This window comes from Ostrinia furnacalis, unplaced genomic scaffold, assembly GCF_004193835.3.
Source record: "Ostrinia furnacalis isolate ACB-3 unplaced genomic scaffold, ASM419383v2 OfSCF2649, whole genome shotgun sequence".
NCBI classification, from domain to species: domain Eukaryota; kingdom Metazoa; phylum Arthropoda; class Insecta; order Lepidoptera; family Crambidae; genus Ostrinia; species Ostrinia furnacalis.
In genome coordinates, this window is record NW_021132888.1 from 104,667 (window position 1) to 118,963 (window position 14,297).

At 41.1% G+C, this 14,297-nt stretch overlaps 1 protein-coding gene across 1 annotated transcript in view; it reads left to right on the forward strand.

Annotated features, from left to right (window-relative positions):
* The window catches only part of Syt14 (Synaptotagmin 14), a 42,077-nt gene extending 29,163 nt beyond the window's left edge, over positions 1-12,914 (forward strand). The window contains exons 7-13 of the mRNA XM_028309185.1: positions 6,785-6,954; positions 8,111-8,427; positions 8,844-9,119; positions 9,481-9,646; positions 10,389-10,553; positions 11,258-11,422; positions 11,691-12,914. Coding sequence (XP_028164986.1) covers positions 6,785-6,954; positions 8,111-8,427; positions 8,844-9,119; positions 9,481-9,646; positions 10,389-10,553; positions 11,258-11,422; positions 11,691-11,723 — 1,292 coding nt within the window. The 3' untranslated portion in view covers positions 11,724-12,914. The remainder of the gene's footprint in view (positions 1-6,784; positions 6,955-8,110; positions 8,428-8,843; positions 9,120-9,480; positions 9,647-10,388; positions 10,554-11,257; positions 11,423-11,690) is intronic.
* The last annotated feature ends 1,383 nt before the right edge of the window (positions 12,915-14,297 follow it).

The following is a 14,297-nucleotide window of genomic DNA, read 5'->3' on the forward strand; positions in this document are numbered from 1 at the left end:
TGCCTGGAATGACATAAAAGGACTTGTAGAATAGTGACGGTAGATTTTAAGAAGGGTGTCTGGAAGACATAATAGGGCTTAGATTGTGATCTCTGCAGATGTTTTTGCAAGACATTAAAAAGGGCAGTAATAATAATGTTTATTGAAATGTACACATTTTTGCGTCCCAATTCTGAGTTGCAATGTATCAAAGATCAGAAGATGGCACACGTTTTTAAAGAGCCTAGATAAATGGAAATTACTAAATCCAGACACCAGTGATTCATTTATGCTTGATCCTTATAATTGACTTTTAATTGGAAAAAAATGTCCCTAGATCTTCACCATGATGGGGTATAAATTAAGGCTTTTAAAACCCATACTTGGGAGGGCGACTTGTACCAGCTTACTTGGAGTGAGAATTAAAATTGGACTTAAACATCGATTTGGCGGCGGTGGTGGTGTTTGTTGCTCTAGTTTGTAACTGAACTGATTATCAGCTGACAAATATCGCTTCCGCTTATAAAATCGCTACAACTGAACACCTACAGGCACCTAAGGTCGCCCAATGACACAGCCCCAGATCGCATTGTTAGTTTTGACAACGAATTAGGACCGTGTGAGGCTGCAACATGTTTCATAAGAGTATTTAGCTAATTGTAGGTTGTTTCGGACCCTTTGTAAATCAGTAATGAGTGCAATAGTTAAACGTAGGTTTTCTTAAATACACAATTGAGATCATGGCCCTTTAAAATTGGGTTTTTACTACTTGAATTTGTCAGATACTTTATGTTTTAGGTAACTAATTTAACTTTATGTGATACTTTGATAGTTATGCTAGATACGCTGTTCGTTGTAGTTTTTTTAAGAAAGAAGAACTGTAGCACTACTGGTCAGAATCGAAGAGTACTAACTTGTAGATGGTAGAAGATTGATCCCTAAATAAATAATAAACCTATTTCTTGGATGTATTTTCCCCAACTTACTATTCATACGACCCTTAGGCCTTTAAGACACGAGGGAAAAAGATTATTCTGGATCAAGCTCGCATCTGTCTTTCTCGGGCGAGATTCTTATAAAAACATCATAATAATACACTACCATTTATTGCCATCTTTCAGCTACAAGTACCTCTTTAACCATTAATGAACCGTTCAAAACCACCTCTTCCTATAAAATTAACTGAAGCCCATTACGAAATATCCCCATAGGTAACATTATCTATGCGTTACAACCTGATAACAATCTCGCCACGCCATGTCGCAAACTGGTACACGTTAATATTCATAAAACTGTTGATAAAACTGGTTGTTTCAATTTTGTACTCTCTTGCTAGCTCGTTAGAATAACGCGAACGGCCAATTGAGTTTAAAAAGGTGCAATCATTTTTTTATGCTAGTTTTCTCGGAGTTTGGCTCACTATCAAGATGCTACCATAATCGGCTGTATCAGCTGTATAACATTATGCCTTTGCCTTTTCCTGCAAAAGGAAATAAATAAACATATTTTTTTGTCGTGTCACAATGCACAAGCAGTGCAATAAAAAAAAAGTAAACAATCAAGTTTATGCCACAGATTATTATTTCGCGCCAATAGAAGACAAAGGTAATTGAAATCTCCATTAATTTGTTTTCCACATCTCTCGTCATGGAATCAGTGGCATTAAAACATATTTTTTACGAAACGTACTTATCTGGGGGCACGGCAGTGCCCCCACCAAGTCGAGCAAAAAAGCGGCACGGCCGTACCATCCTTTTCTCGAAGCAATTCAGGCCATTTTCGACCGCCTGTAACTTCGTTGTGGATAAAACTAGAAGGCTGAATTTTCATTAGCTATGCAGGAATTGTAAAGACACGGTATATTTAAAATTTCATTCAATTTGAACCAGTAGTTTAAGAATTATAACGGGTCAAAGTTACTTAATTTTGTCACTCACTGACTCACTGACTGACTCACTGACTGACTCACCGATCATCAAAACTCTAAGGCACTTCTAGCAGACCTAGAAGCTTCAAATTTGGAATATAAGTAGTGTTTGGTGTATGAATCAAGGAAAAACTAAAATATTTGGGGGCACGGTAGTGCAACCGCCAAGTCGAGTAAAATTTTTCAATTTCGGTCCAGTTTTCTAGATACATAACTGCTGTCTACAAAATACAAAAAGAAATGAGATCCCATCAAAAACAATACTTGTCAAAAAAACCAAGTCTCGCAACTCAGTTGTTCTACGGTAAAAAGTTGTGAGATCCATGTAATACCAAGTCCAGGCCAGGAAATCTTTAACGTTTTACATAAATATATTGACTTGGCCATCGCATGAAAACACGTGTAAATTAAATTATTTAGTGCGATGGCCAAGTCAATAATTTATGTAAAACGTTAAAGATTTCCTGGCCTGGACTTGGTATTACATGGATCTCACAACTTTTTACCGTAGAACAACTGAGTTGCGAGACTTGGTTTTTTTGACAAGTATTGTTTTTGATGGGATATTGTTTTCAGTTTCAGCATAAAGGTACCAACTTGTATTTCTACTAAATATTAGACGTAATTTTTAGAACTAATGGCAAATGCTTGTGAACTAATGGCGCCAAATCTATAGGTTAGTCAGATTTTGACAACTCATAAAAATAAATAAATTGATTGGTGGTCTGTGACAAACAGTACAAAAGAATCTTTTCTACAAATAATACACGTCTTTGTTATTTGACGGACATTGATTGCTACAAATATCTTGATAAATGCTAAAACAAATAGATCACACGCAATTGATTCATGTAACTGTTCCTCTGTTACCCAATTTGTTATTGTAACATGATGAACGTTAAAATTACACGTGTTCACTGTTCATATTAGCAGAAAATGTATTAGCAGAAAATGTAATGTTTAAATAAACGGTAGTTTTTTTAATAGATATATTTATTGACTAGATGTTCTGGGAGATTGTACGCAACAGTTGAAGGGTGTTAATTGGAATAAAATTTTGATGTTTCCGTATTTGATTGAATAATCAAGTCATTAAATTATTCCGAAAAACTTGATTAAACGTTTCCTAAAACGTTCGTTTAGTTTTATTTCAATACAAACAAATAGCAACTACTTGTTTGATATTTAATAAATAATAAAGATGTTTTATTTCATTTGTTTTTTATATATCAATGAAGCAATATTAAAGTTTAAATATCATTTTAATTAACATTTTAATATTTATTAGACAAACGAAGACAGGCTAGTAAAAGCAAAAAAAAAATCTATACTAATATTATAAAGCTGACAAAGAGTTTTGTTTGTTTGTTCGATTTAACGCGCTAATCTCAGGAACAACTGGTCCGATTTGAAAAAATCTTTTTGTGTTGGAGAGCCCATTTACCGAGGAAGATTTTAGGCTATATAACACTACCCTAAAACCAATAGGGGCGGAGTAGTAAAGAAAAATGTTGCAAAAACAGGAAATATTATTCAAACTATTTTCACGCGTACGAAGTCGCGGGCACAGCTAGTCATAAATATAAAAACGGTGCATTTGTCAAATCGTGTGCATTCTTCCTACCCCATAAATAAACAATATCTAAACAAAAGGTAGTTACGAGTTAGTGAAGACACCATTGGCAGGAAGGATGTTGAAACTGCCGTCGACTTACAAACAGATAACGGTTGTATGAGCAGCGTCACATCACTGACAAACTCACTCAAGTTTTACTCTTTACAATTTCAAAATGTATGGCTAGTGACAAATATTTTTTTTTATCCACAACGAGGAAGCTCTTGGCCTGTATCTCACCTAATGGTAAGTGATGATCAGGCCGAAGGTGGAAGCGAGCTTCACCCGGAATCCTCAACCACGGAGGAACTGGCTATCTTACCTCTAACTGATGGAACTCAACAATACTGTTAACATTGTTGTTATGGCGACAGAGTTAGGTATGATGGTGGTAGCTAGCCAGGCGGACTTAGAACAAGCCCTACCACCAACCAAACCGAACAGAAAAATCTGCCCCCACTGGGAATCGAACCCGGGACCTCTGCGTCTGAAGCAGGTGGTCTTACCACTAGACCACAGAGGCGGTTAATAATAATCAAAAAAAGTTGCTTTGAAGCACGGAATCAAAATTATTTAATGTTCGGAAGGTCGCAGGAAGTACCTGGATGTTACAAGCGCAGAACCGGTCGTGGAAATCCTTGGGGGAGGCCTTTGTCCGGCTGTGGACGTCATTTGGCAGAAACGAATGAACAGAAGAAGCCACTTTATCCTTGATCAACCTTCAAATGCCTTCATAACCTTAGCTGGACAGTTCGATCACCATAAACCTTATTTTATTACACCGCGAAAAGCTTCAATAATTTTACGATGCCCCACTAATACCCATTGAATTTATTTATGTGATACACTAATCCTCAATTTTTAATCAAGCTACCATCATTAATCAGCTCAATTTCTTAACAAGACGCAATAAAACAAAGCAACACGAATAAAAACCGGATTGCGAATTAGACGAATAAAAAATGGCGGTTCTCATAGGAATTTCGGAGCTCGGATGATATAAAACTAAATGTACGTTAATGAGAGCTATCTGGATAGATCTTGGAAAACTATTTGCGAGATGAACAGATAATCTTTGATAAAATATGGTTCCGCAGTTTGTTAATTTCTTCCTCGATTTTGTAAAGCTAGGTTATTTTTTTGGCTAATTTACTTTGACAGGTTGCAAAAGTAAATATTTATCAGTCGAACGGTTAGATTAATCTTAGATAGTATCTGTCAAAATATTTTTCGCTATATTGTTTCAAGGTATTTGTACTTATGTTAAAAATGTCAATACAAAAGTCACATTTTTCGTGCTTTGACCCAGGACCTGGAAATAATGGAAGTTTGAAGAGACAGTTTTTTTTATCTTTGATTGGACCGTTAAAATTTAAAATCTGACGTTTTATTTTAATTATCTTACAGTTTAACCTTTCTTTGTGGCATTTACATGTAATAAATCAAAATTTAACCTAAAGTTACCCGAAAACAATGGAGTCGTGTGAAACGTTAATTTTCACAGCGAATAACCCATTGTGCAGAACGTAGCGAGCATACGGCGCCTGACCGTTGACCGTTAGAACCATGAAATTAATAATACTGGGCCATCGCGAGGGCAACTCTTCAGGGTTGCTGCACCAGAAATTGCTAAGAACATCAAATCGCTAGCATACATATCAGGCAAAAGAAACGTTAATTTTCACAGCGAATAACCCATTGTGCAGAACGTAGCGAGCATACGGCGCCTGACCGTTGACCGTTAGAACCATGAAATTAATAATACTGGGCCATCGCGAGGGCAACTCTTCAGGGTTGCTGCACCAGAAATTGCTAAGAACATCAAATCGCTAGCATACATATCAGGCAAAAGAACTTTGGAAATCCATCTTCAAGAAAAAGGATGACTTTAGACACTATAATAAAAGATTATTGGAAAGAAAAACATAAGAGCTATGAAAGGAAAGGACCTCGTGAAGATTGCACGAAGCGAGAAGCAGGCAACGTATGACCATTCGTTGGAAATCCTTGCAGAGGCCTTTGTCCAGCAGTGGAAATCTTTTGGTTGAATTGTACGCAAGAAGGACTTTATTCAATAAGGTAGAAAATTTTGTCCGAGAATGCTTTCGCCTTGATAAAGTCCAGCATGTATACGAAGGATATAAGCAGGCACTACGTGCTCTAATGCCTTGCGAATCGTACAGTTTGTCGACTGACATCGATGTCGTTCGTTGGACGTAAGAGTTTAAAATACTTATCTATCATTAATACTAAAAACATCTGGACATAAACCGGAAATAAGATGATAAGTACTCGCTTATTATCAACTTATGAAAATCAATCAAACCGCAGTAAAAATTGGGTGCGAACAGCTCATTAAGTTATTAAGTCGTAAACATTTACTGCACATATTGATTGGTTGTGTGAAAGTGCCGGTCTGTTTGGAAATATTACTTTCTTTTAGAACTGCAATTGAATGCGGCCTCAAAGACAAGTGAAGCGCTGCTCTATCACACAGATGACCGCAAGTTTGGTAGGACAATCAATGCGAGAACCTTTGCTGACAGTAAAATGAGTTTAAATCCTTCCTAAAAGTATTTTTATAAGATAGGAGGCAAACGTCCAGAAGGATCACCAGATGGTAAGTGATTACCGCCGCCTATAGATACCCGCAGCCTCGGGGGAGTTGCAGGTGCGTTGTCGGTTTTTTAGGTATGAGTACTCTTTCTTCTTGAAAGATTGTAGGTTGTATCGGTTCAGAAATACCGCAGACTACGGTCTGTTCCACTTCCTTAACAACTTCAAAGTAAACACTGATTGCAATGTGTATTTGTTGAGATCATTGAGAATAGTCTCAAACTGCATTGGCAGTTTCTGTTTCTGTCTCTGTTTAATTAATAAGCTACACAACGAACTTACGATATCAAAATTGTCTGACTTTTCGTAAAATTTTCGACAACCCTAAATCAAAGTTTAAATTGAAATATCGTGAGAGATTCGCATTCATTCAATTGGCAGTTTGATCGGCTAGTTAGATTCGGATGATTTTGCGATGCCATGACGTATACGTCACGATGACTGTGACATAGTCATATCTATTTTAAGTATCGGTACACGCATGTTTACATTCGCGGAAACGATATTCTTAAGGCTTGGTATTTCTTCTAAAGTAGGTATTTCGCGCTGTCNTTTTCCCGTAAAAACACAGCAAAAGTTGCTTTTTACTATGTCAATAACGTAGCCATGTGAGTGACATTTCAAATGTAAACTTTTGTCTTTTACAGAGGATGTCCACGGCTTGGGACTCCGCATCCGCATTTACGGATGCGAGCGGATGCGGAGGCAGCGACTCGTGGGCGAGGCGGCCGTCAGCTTCGCGGCACTCAACTTCGAGCTCGAAAACAGTCTTTGGCTGCAGCTGATGCCTAGACAGCACCACCAGCCCACACTACAGGTTAAAATAGTTTTGCATTAGGTAGTTATCATTATTAATGATTATTAGTTACCAAGACACAACTTCTCTAAAAGAATACAAAATTCTGGCTATGAAAACCCAAAACTTTTTACATGAAATCTATCGAGTTTGGTAACTACTGAAAAGTGTGTCTTCGGCTATGTGTATTATGTATACCACATCTGTGATCACGTAATAATATTAAGTCATTGAACGCCGAGACGCTAGACACAATGGAAATTGTATTGTTCGAGGCTCACCGGTGAGCCGCGTGGCGTCCAACGTGTTAATGACGCATTCCTTTTGCCTCTATAACTTCAAAGCTCGAGCTAATTCACTTCATATCGGGAGCGCTCCCTTCGTCCATCACGACTTTGTGTGACTTTGCCAATATGATGGAAACGAATTGCTCCATTGCCGCACTTTCATACTTGGGATTCTTTTTAGATAATGACGTATATTTTTTGATTTACAGCTCCCAAAGCTTGAACTCAACTACTCCATGTCCAGAGTCCTCGCTAGTCCATCCTCCATAGCTACAGTGAACGACCCCAGTGGGGCGGGTGGCGAAAATGCACTGACTTAAAAAATGCGCAATAATGACTTGTTTATCTGTCCTCTACTACTTCTATGATAGGATTAGGGTGTGCACTGACCGCTCTGTAGCCGTAGTCACATACTTGGAATAATGATGTCTTTTTCTTCCTTAGGTACAGCTTCCAAAGCTCGAACTCAACCACTCCATGTCTGGCGTCTTCGCAAGCCCCTCCACCGCGACTATAACGACGCCTAGCGGCGCGGGCGGTAATGCGTGTATGCACAGACTTACAAAATGCGCAATAATGTCTTGTTTATCTTTCCTTTACAGCTTCTATGATAGGATTAGGGTGTGCACTGACCACTCCGTCAGATAGTGATGTATTTTTTCTCCCTTACAGCTCCCAAAGCTAGAACTCAATCACTCCATGTCCGGAGTCCTCGCCAGCCCATCATCCATCGCCACAGTGACGACTCCCAGCGGCGCGGGTGGCGAGGCATACACAGACAAAGAATGCCCAATAATCTAAGTTTATCTTTCCTTTACAGCTTCTATGATAGGATTAGGGTGTGCACTGACCACTCCGTCAGATAATGATGTATATTTTCTCCCTTACAGCTCCCAAAGCTGGAACTCAACCACTCCATGTCCGGAGTCCTGGCCAGCCCCTCCTCCATCGCCACAGTGACGACGCCCAGCGGCGCGGGCGGCGAAGCGTGCAGCCTGGCGCGCTCGGACTCCGCCTCGTCGTGCTGCAGCACGCGCTCGGCGCCCGAGCTGCTACTGGGGCTCCAGTATAGCCCCACCACTGGCCATCTGTCCGTCGAGGTCAGTTATAGACCTTTCCAGAGCTATAAGCCATCCAATGCCAGGAGTCTTTACCAGTCTATCGTCCATAGCTACGGTGACGACCCCCGAGCTGCTGTTGTATTGAGGTCAGTAATATTGGCTTCGCCAAAGCTGGAGCTAAGCCCTCCATGTGTTGGGTGTAATATAACGTGTCCCCACTAGCGCTGCATCGTTTTTACATCAAATTGCCGCAATATTGGTCCTTTGAGCCGGATATGAACCAGTGACATATGGACTGCAAGGAGTCCTTTCAAGCCGGTCATCAGCTCGTATATACTTGAGTAGCTTAAGTTTACGATGCTTGAAGGAGAAAGAAGTTCGAGCCACGTTGCGGATCGAAGTGAGACTACAAAATCTGGTTCAATCCGTGGCGACGAAATTTGCGTGAGTCTGGCCTCAGGTTAGGCAGCATCTCCTTTTAACCAGCCGCGGGTCGTGGCGGCCGTTCGTCACGATGCTGCTCCCAAAGGCTGCCTCGAGTCTCCAGTGAGATCTCCACCAGTAGAGAACCGGCTATCCTCGCCACGGTGACGACTCCCAGCGGCGCGGGCGGCGAAGCGTGCAGCCTGGCGCGCTCGGACTCCGCCTCGTCGTGCTGCAGCACGCGCTCGGCGCCCGAGCTGCTACTGGGGCTCCAGTATAGCCCCACCACTGGCCATCTGTCCGTCGAGGTCAGTTATAGACCTTTCCAGAGCTATAAGACATCCAATGCCAGGAGTCTTTGCCAGTCTATCGTCCATAGCTACGGTGACGACCCCCGAGTTGCTGCTGAATTGAGGTCAGTAATATTGGCTTCGCCAAAGCTGGAGCTAAGCCACTCCATGTGTTGGGTGTAATATGACGTGTCCTCACTAGCGATGCATCGTTTTTATATCAAATTACCGCAATATTGGTCCTTCGAGCCGGATAGGAGCGACCTATGGATTGCAAGGTGTCCTTGCAAGCCCGTCATCTGCTTTGGATCTTCTTGAGTAGCTTGAGTACACGATGCTTGAGGCAGATGAGTCGAGCTACGTTGTGGATCGAAGTGAGGCGACAAAATTTGGCTTGATCCGCAGCAACGAAAACTTCGCGACGAGTCGTGCCTTAGGTCGCAGCGTCTCCATTTGAGCAGTCTCGGTCTAAGCTGCCTCTAGTAGAGACCCGGCTATCATCGCCACAGTGACGACGCCCAGCGGCGCGGGTGGCGAAGCGTGCAGCCTGGCGCGCTCGGACTCCGCCTCGTCGTGCTGCAGCACGCGCTCGGCGCCCGAGCTGCTACTGGGGCTCCAGTATAGCCCCACCACTGGCCATCTGTCTGTCGAGGTCAGTTACTAGCTTTACTAGAGCTGGATCTAAGACACTCTTACGTCAGGAGCTCTAGCAAGTCCCGTCTTACATCGCGACGGTGACGATGGCAGCAGCTGCTACTGGGACAACCCCACTACTGGACACCTGTCTGTCGAGGTCAGTTGTGGGCTTTGCTAGAGCTGAAACTACGAGTAAGATCTTCCGTGTCAGGAATCCTCGCTAGTCTATAGTCTATATCCACGTTGACGACACTCGAGCTGCTGCTGGGGTTGTAGTACAACCCCACCACTAGTCATCTGTGTCTCGAGGTCAGTTTGCTAGAGATAAAACTAAGCCATCCAATGCCAGGAGTCTTTGCCAGTCCATTGTCCATAGCTACGGTGACGACCCCCGAGTTGCTGCTGAATTGAGGTCAGTAATATTGGTTTCGCCAAAGCTGGAGCTAAGCCACTCCATGTGTTGGGTGTAATATAACGTGTCCCCCACTAGCGATGCATCGTTTTTACATCAAATTACCGCAATATTGGTCCTTCGAGCCGGATAGGAGCGGCCTATGGATTGCAAGGAGTCCTTGCAAGCCCGTCATCTGCTTTGGATCTTCTTGAGTAGCTTGAGTACACGATGATTTAAGCAGAGAGTCGAGCCACGTTGCGGATCGAAGTGAGGCGACAAAATCTGACTCGGTCCGCGGCGAGCCTCTAGTGTCAGTTTTTGGTTGGATTTATTGTTGATGTCGTAATTATTTTCGCCCCAACAGATAATAAAAGGCACGCACTTCCGCAAGCTGTCGCCCAACAAGGCACCAGATACATACGTGAAGCTCTGCCTCATCAGTTCCCTGGGCATGGAGATGGGCCGCTGCAAGTCCACCACGCGCCGAGCGCACTCCAACCCGCTTTATAAGGAGCTCTTTATATTCCAGGTGAGAATATTTACAGATGACAGCATATAATCAAACAAACTAGACAGTATTATTGCAAAATAGCACCTATTATAACAACATAGATACCAAAGGCAAAAGAATAATATATCCCCATGAAGCGACGGTCAAGATTCCTTGTCCTTCAGCGTCGCCATTCTGAAGCGGGCTGGCCTGATAGTTCTGACAGCCATACCTCTATAGTGCGAGCACGTAGAATTTTGTCCAATGACCCCAAGCTACCCATCCTTACCTTGCTCGCGCACACTCACTGCGGGCGCCAGTCGCACTGTCGCGACAGCAATATAATTACGCGCGAGCGATAAGGAGCTTGGGGTCATTGCACAAAATTCTACGTGCTCACAGACCGGGCTTTAGTAGAGCTATGAATCTAGCTGGAGCATCTTAATAATTCATATTCATTTAACTACTTATTGATAAAATATCCATTGTTAGTAATAAAATGTCGGGAGTAACTGTCCCAAGTAACAGATGACGTTAGCCTAGTCCTATCAAGCGGAGAGCGTGAACTTCATCCCATTTGAGTGTTATCGCATGCATGCGTAGCATAGCGTTTGGGGAAGGCCTCTGTCCACCAGTAGACGTCATAACGAACGAGCATTATCGCATGAACTAGAATTAGTCGTCCCACTCAAAAGAATCATGTGTCATACAAAGTTAAACCAACTGCATATTACCGTCACCAGGTGGCTCTGTTCCAACTGACGGAGGTGACGCTGATGGTGTCGGTGTGGTGGCGGCGCAGCGTCAAGCGCAACGAGATGGTGGGCTGGTTCTCGCTGGGCCACAGCCCCTCGGGCCGCGAGGAGCAGCGCCACTGGCAGGAGCTGTGCGAGCGCCAGGGCGAGCAGGTCAGTGGCAGGGGACTGAGACAGCGTCAAGCCAACGAGATGGTGGGCTGGTTCTCGCTGGGCCACAGCCCCTCTCATACAAAACATTAAATTTTCGGATAGAACCAGTTTAATTCTGTAACCTATTTATTGATACCGTTTGATAAGAGCTCGTGAAGCACTTTCAAGACCAGTAACCAGTTTTTCAATATCTTGTACAGTTTAGAAATGATTGAGTGAGATCATATCGTTTCCACCCTGTATGCTACATGAAATGAAATAAACGCAGGTGCAACGTTGGCACGTGCTCCTGGACTCCTGACGGTCGCTGACCTAGCGCGAGGACGAAGCGCTGGTCTGAGCTACTCTTGTCGCCCCCGGGCCCGTCCGGACGCTCGTCCGGGCCCCGGCGCCGGACACCTTCGTCCGGGCCGGACGCCGCGCGAGCGGAGACGCCGATCCTCGCCTGTGCCGGGACTGCGTCAGCCCGCGCGGATTCCTCCGAACTTTTTAAACGACCGGAATTCATATTTAAGATTTTGTACTTTGTAGCACCGATATACTACCTGCACTTCCATCGAACGATTTCCATTTTGTACTCGTTAGAAAATTGACGCCTTACTCGTGGGATACGATCGCGGTAACGCGACGTCCGATTCGTGGAATTTCGACTTGTTTTATTCGAGAAATCTTTTCGAGTTAGATGTTGTAACACGTGCGTGTCGCTTTGATTGTCGCGCACATCGGTGCTCGCCGTCACGAGTTTAGTGTGTATTTGTCAGTGAGATGTTTTAACGAATAAGAAAATTCGATGTTTTGGGGAGCACGCACATTTCTGACTGAATGAGAATTTCGATATTATAAATGATATTAGTGTTAGGGTTTGGGACAAACGGCTATCGTACAGTTGTAAACGCAGAAGTCTAACTTTCTATGTTAAAGTAGGTGACGTATAAAATGCGTTCAAAGGAATTGTAATTTTCGTGTAGTACCGGCTACTGCCGATGTTTATTTAAGGGATATTCCTGACGCTTGTCGTAATATTAGATGATATAAATATTGCTGATTTGGTTTGGACATGTTTGAATGTAAATGTTTTGTAAATGTATTTATACTGATGATGAAGACTTGGAGCGCACAATACTTGTGAGATAGAATTATGTTTAGAATCTAGATGAATATTTATTAAAAATTGATATTAGATATTTATACAATTATCGAAACTATTCTATTAGGGTGTCTAATTTTTTTTCCATGTACGCGTTTACATCTATTACTAAGATTTTGTCTACATTCATATTATATTACAGATATTTATAACTATGAAATTGTTGATAAAAAAATGAAAATCCAAAAAAATACTAATATGCCAGTACTTATGTATTCATGACTTACAATCATTTATGCAATTGAGTTCAAGTATAATTAATTAACATAAACATTCAACCTTTTTCAGACAAAAATGCAACTCAATGTATGTGAAGCTTCGAAAGCCTGTGTTTAGTATATTATGCAAGCGTTTTAATGAAAGATAAGCATGTATGTATGTATAAATAATTCAGTGATTATATAAGTATGTATTTGTAAATATTATATAAGTAGACGATAATTTTGTCGTTTTTATTCATTTGTAATATAAAATTAATGTTTTGATATTATACAGTTTAACTTTATAGTAAGTAACCCCAATTTTGCGCAGTAGCCAAAGAAAATAAACCTATTTAATACCGGTACATAATCAAACTGGAAATAATGTTATTGGATTTTAAGAAATTATGAATTTCAAAATCATAATATTTATTTTTATTTATTTATTTATTTTCACCAACTTAAACTATTATTATTGTTGCATTATAAAATAAACACGAATATTTAAAAGAATTCATAATATTGACTAAAATGTTTGATATACACAGCTTTTAGAATTTGATTAGGTGTTTGTTGGAGAATTAAAATCACAAAATTATTTTGCGATTAGGTATTTTGTATTTATTATTCGCCATCGACGTTGGTGACAATATTAAGTGTCACGCCCCATACCATGTTCACATATTTTATAAAACAAAGACTTTGAGCTAAAACTTCACTGTGTGTATCGGTCTTGATGATCGAATATTAGTATTTTAGTTAACGCCAACAATGTCCGTTTTGAGATATAATCAAAGGCAGAGGGATGACGGGTGCACAAGAAATAATATGTAGAAGTGCCGGCGAAAAATATTGGAGCCAACGTGGAACACTTACTGGCATATGGATCTATGTACCTATTTAGTAATTCGACATTGGCCAAAGCTATGCTCTAAATCTAGACGTTGTACAAGTGGCGTTGGAACCAATATTGGAGCCAACGTGGGGAGTTGGCCTTTGATTCAAGAATTGACTATACGAATATAGCACCAATCTTGGACCTAACATATTTATATTATATTCCAATCCAATGTGTGGACGTAATAAATAATATAGTGTAATTAACCAGTAAGTAATTTCTGTGCTTGCAAATCTTGCAACGATATCTGTAAACTTAGTATTTATGGTAGACATGATGTCGTCAATTTTATATTGGTTAAACTTATATTACTTACAACTATAAACAAATACATTTGTCAGCTTCACAAGTCTCAAGTAGAGATATCTGGCAGATAATTAATCGGTAACTAACAACCTTGATTTATTCATAAGATAAGAATCGATGAAACTAGCACCTAGGCTAAAAGTCGATTCAATTTCAATCATAGATTCTGTTCTGTGATTTGTCGACCCCACCTTTACATCGTAAGCTCTTTCCATAAAATTTACGTAATAGACTAGGAGCTAGTGAACGCCAGACCTACGTCATTTTATAAAAGCTGAAAGTTTGTCAGCGTAGGGATATTCGATATACATCGATGTATTGAAA